Raw genomic sequence first — 4,602 nt, forward strand, 5'->3', positions numbered from 1 at the left:
GTCCTAATCACTCCCACAGCTTCTTGTCCCCAGTCCAAGCCCTTTTGTCTTGTCAGATCTCTACAATCTGTCATTCGTTGCGTTAAAAGGTGTATTAGCTTTGGCGCCTAATAGCCCCTTTGAGTCTTCCTTTTCCCTCTGAAGACTCCTGTGTATGTGTAAAAATATATTAAATAACTTTGTATGTTTTTCTCCTGTTAATCTGTCTTATTATGTCAGTTTAATTCTTAGGCCAGCCACAGAATTTCAGAGGGTAGAAGGAAGTTTTTGCTTCCCTACACAAGTTTAATTTCCCTTTGTAGTCCACTTCCTCAAGTAAGCTACAGGCCACAGTTTGCACACTCAGCCACTGATAGAGGCCACAAGGCAGTGTAAATAAGTGAAACTTGCCGAGGGAAATTTTACTGATCTGGAGACCACATCCTGTAAAAAGGGCAGCTGTTGCTTGGATTTAAGCCAATCTCAAGTTCATTGCTCTCCAATTTTCCCAGTTTCCCAGTTGAGAAACCAGAAATAATCTTAACTAAGTCAACATTTTAAGTACCCAGAATAAACACAGAGATTCCGTATAGAGCATACATATAGAACCAAGATGGAATCCATTCCATGTTTCAAGACCTTTGCAGTGGGTGGACGGATGGATGGATGGATGGATGGATGGATGGATGGATGGATGGATTGGTGATGATGTGAGATGGATTAATACCCACATTAATGAATGTGGGTATTGGGGCAGCTCTCTGGGGGAATAAGGGAACATATCATTGCTGAGCATACCTACTGTATGCCCAGCCCTGTGCAAGGGGCTTTACCTACCTTATCTTATTTGACTTTCATAACAATACCACAGAGTAATAACAGGGTAGTTATTATCATTCTTGTTTATTTCCACTCTCCTCACACAGATAAAGAATCAGAGGTTGAGAAAGGCCCAGGATTACATCACTAGTTTTCTTTATTTATAACCTACCTAATTCTTTTTTTTTAAGATTTTATTTATTTACCAGATAGAGATCACAAGTATGCAGAGAGGCAGACAGAGAGAAGGGGGGAAGCAGGCTCCCTACTAAGCAGAGAGCCTGATGCAGGGCTCGATCCCAGGACCCTGAGATCATGACCAGAGCCGAAGGCAGAGGCTTTAACCCACTGAGCCACCCAGGTGCCCCTAACCTACCTAATTCTTTAAAAAAAGGATTTTAGATGAGCTCATATGATTTCAGGTAGCTTGTGAGCCTTGAATTCCAGATAGCTCTCTTATACCAAATTGCCCCCACCAAGGGAATCAGGTTCTCAGAAGGCAGGTGGGGAAGGCACCAGTAGTTCAGGGAAGAGGTCTGATTCCTTGAATATCTTAGTAAACAACTCACAGCATTGTGCCCTCCAAGAATGTCAGCCAGTACCGAGGAATTAAGACACACTGCCATCTTGATAAGCTCTCCCCACTTCCTCCTACGTCACTGCTTACTACCCTCTTAGAATTCAAGATTTCTGCCTACCAGCCTTGGAACCTACTTCATCCTAATTCCCTTCTAGAGCCCAGTGGGATAAGGACAGGCACAGATACAGGAGCTGGTAGGTTGGAAAACATTTTATTGGTGTTACTGAGCCCCAAGAGAGTGCTTATAGAGTGGTGACCAGAGAGCACACTAGCCCCTCTTCCAGTGGCTGTCAGCAGTACTTGGTCTTGAAGGGAACAGTCACTGGGCGTCAGGAGTTGCACTCCTCAAACCCTTCAGCTGGAGGGAGAGAGGATGTGGTCAGATGGGGGACCCTTGGGTGCAGGGAGCTGGAGTCTCCCATGAGTAAGCCCAGGACAGCGTGGGGCAGAGATAGGAATCCCTGCCTTGCTCTGAGTTCTCATTCTCTAAATACAGTAGCTGATACTTCCCGTAGCTCTAGTGAGAGGACAGCTTATCCTCTGTTACCCATCCTCACCCTTCCTCCCACATCATTGGCTTCTTCCCTCCTCACCAACTTCTGTCCTATTGCCTGTCGTCTCTTACCTTAGGAAAGGCATCCCAGTTGAGGAAAGGAAGTTTCCTTTTGATAGACTAAAAGAGGAAAAAAGAACGAGAGTGATGTGATACCGGGCAGGTGAGCGCAGATCAGTGAGTGAGCTCTCCGGAGTGGCAATGGTGTTATCATTTATAATTAGAGGAAGGACGAGTATTTCCTGAGCCTTTACTCTCTGTCTGCCTTATACTAACTGCTCCATAGGCATGCTTTCATTTGGTCTGCACAGCTACCTTTTGAGGTAGGTCCTGTCAAGCCCACATCAAAGACGAGGAAGCTGAGGCTCAGAGGCAGTTGTGTGAAGACACGTAGCGAGCATGTGCTGAGTCATGTGACACAGGCTCCAATGCCCTTGCCCATGTCTGACTTCGCCTTCTAAGTGTGACCAAGACACCCAACCTAGGACCTCAGTTTCTTCATAGATGATAAAAGGACTCAACTAAACTCCTGTCTGGTTAGCTTCTGTCTTTTCTGGAATTGTCTTTGTGGCTCTGCTCCCCCACTGCTGCATTAGGAAAATAGGTGTGGCCATGTCAGTGTTCGGAAGGAACTTTTCTTCTGTCAAGCAGGGCAGTTACTACCTCCTAGAACTTGGGAAAGAACCGAAAGGGCTAGAACTAGAAGATGTTGACCGTCCATTGGAGAGACCGCAGTCAAGGAGAAGAAGGGGTGCCCACACGCTTACCTCAAAGAGGGCATGCCAGTTCAGGAATTCATCGGGCTTAAAAGCCTGTGGAGACAGGGAGACAAGAAGAGGGTCAGTGCCAGGGGAGGGCAGAGCTCATCCCCCAGGCCCTGGAAAAGGTGAGGGGTCCAGGCGGCTTTGCAAGCTATCTACTAAGGCATTGGTCTCCTTTATGGTGTGGCTGTTGGGGTCGGGGCAGCCCTGGAGAATGGTACTTACAGAGCGCAACTTGTCGATGTTCAGGAAGTTCGCGTTAAAGGCCTAGGCAAAAAGACGGGGTGTTAAGAAAATGGTGAAGGAGCACAGAAAGGAGCACAGACATAGGCTGGAGTGTGGGAAAACAGGTTGTTTACCTCAGGGCCTGCTGCATAATTACCAATGGTGGTTTCTTCCTGGAAAGTGAAGGGGAAAAAAAGGATCACATAATGGCAAGTCCTTGTCCCAGACCCTCTCTGCCAGCCCTGCCTTCCTCCCCAGGCCAGTCCCCAAGATTGTAGCCCATTCTCCACTATAGGGCCTCAGATAGCCTGCTCTGTTCCAGTAAGACAGATGGTGGACAGCAAGGCGAAGAGGAGGGATGGCATGTGTGAGACAGAGAAGCTAAAAGTCCAGGCCTGCATCCTTGGTAGGCAGCAGGTACATGGGGTGGGGAAGAGAAGACTCCTCCCAAGAAAATCAGGCTACTGTTGCTGTGCAGTTGACTTGGGGTGTTCTCGAGACTCCTACGCTTAGCGCATAGAGCTGGGTGGGGGAGATTGGCATGCATGTAGGAGCCAGGCGCTGAGGTGCCCTGCCTGCCTTTAATTGATTGAGGTTGGCTTGCTTTGTGACTTTATTGCCACCAAAATCAGAGTCACCATTTCCCTCTCCTGTATAGTCACTGCCCTGGACCTCAGTGCCCTGGACCTCAGTGCACCCCATCTTGTCCCTCTCCCTGCTTTAGTTGCCCAGTTTCATTGTCCCTTATTTCTTCCTTTCCACAACAAAGTTCACAATAGGCTATCCTATAGGCTAGACCCAAGTTTTTAACTCTCAGTAGTTTGGCTTGTTTTTAAGTTTGAGTGAAACATTTTAAATTAGTATTAAATTAATATTAGTATTTAAATTAGAATTTATGTATTCTATAAATCAGATTTCTGGTTTCTCCCAAAAACTTTAAAAAATTAAAAATTAAATAACTTAAAAATTCTGGCCACACTGGGTACATTTTCTGCTTAGCTGCGTCCGATGTACACAGACTGTCCCTTTTTAGATCAGGCAGGTTCGCTCCACCAGCCCTCCTGCTCGTTGACTTCATTTGTTTGGATCCCAAGCAATTGTGTATGTGACCCCATCTCAGACTTTTAAATCTAGCACGGATGCTCTCCCCCAACCTTGGGAGAAGATGGGGTCTCCAGCTTCCTCCTGACTGGAGACTGCCTCCTAAGGGTCCTTGCTATGGCCTAGGCTCCAGAGACAGTAGGGAGCTCCCAGTCACCTGGAAGCCATTTCCTGGGAGACAGACGAAACACAGGTGAAGCTGAGCCCAGATGACGACCTCAGCCTCTCTTGTCTCCTCCCTGGATTCAGTAGTCTAGCCTCCGCCTATACACTCATCAACCCCTCCAGAAATAAAGCATCTCCGTCTACATGTCTTCCTGGGAATGCTTTATTTCCTTCCTCCTTTCTTCCTTTCCTCAGAGCCCCTGCTTTTTTGTTCAGCCTCTGATAATCTCCAAAAATAGGAGCCATGCATCCAGTAATGCATTGAAGGTAAAGAAATGGAGGACTCAGCGAGGTAATAAGTAAGAGAAAGAGAATTTAGGTGATGTGCTCACCTCGGGACTACCCAGGGAAGCCCCCTGAGCAGAGTGGAGCGCCAGAAGAGAGAGAAGAACCACAGCAGGAAGAACTGGGATCTTCAT

At 47.1% G+C, this 4,602-nt stretch overlaps 1 protein-coding gene across 1 annotated transcript; it reads right to left on the reverse strand.

Annotated features, from left to right (window-relative positions):
- Positions 1-1,584: 1,584 nt before the first annotated feature.
- KRTDAP (keratinocyte differentiation associated protein) lies at positions 1,585-4,602 on the reverse strand. Its single transcript, XM_059153572.1, has 6 exons — positions 4,516-4,602; positions 3,052-3,090; positions 2,918-2,959; positions 2,699-2,743; positions 2,004-2,051; positions 1,585-1,736 (listed from the first exon to the last, which is right to left on the reverse strand). The coding sequence occupies exons 1-6, from the start codon at positions 4,600-4,602 to the stop codon at positions 1,698-1,700; spliced, it is 300 nt and encodes a 99-aa protein (XP_059009555.1). The 3' UTR covers positions 1,585-1,697.

The sequence above is a fragment of the Mustela lutreola genome, chromosome 16 (assembly GCF_030435805.1).
Source record: "Mustela lutreola isolate mMusLut2 chromosome 16, mMusLut2.pri, whole genome shotgun sequence".
Classification (NCBI taxonomy): Eukaryota; Metazoa; Chordata; class Mammalia; order Carnivora; family Mustelidae; genus Mustela; species Mustela lutreola.

Excerpts from the sequence above, each read along its gene's own strand:
- KRTDAP (XM_059153572.1), bottom strand. The coding sequence starts at position 4,602 with ATGAAGATCCCAGTTCTTCCTGCTGTGGTTCTTCTCTCTCTTCTGGCG. Across the intron at positions 3,091-4,515 it reads CTTCCCTGGGTAGTCCCGAG|GAAGAAACCACCATTGGTAA; the intron begins GTGAGCACATCA and ends TTCACTTTCCAG. Across the intron at positions 2,052-2,698 it reads ACTGGCATGCCCTCTTTGAG|TCTATCAAAAGGAAACTTCC; the intron begins GTAAGCGTGTGG and ends TTCCTCTTTTAG.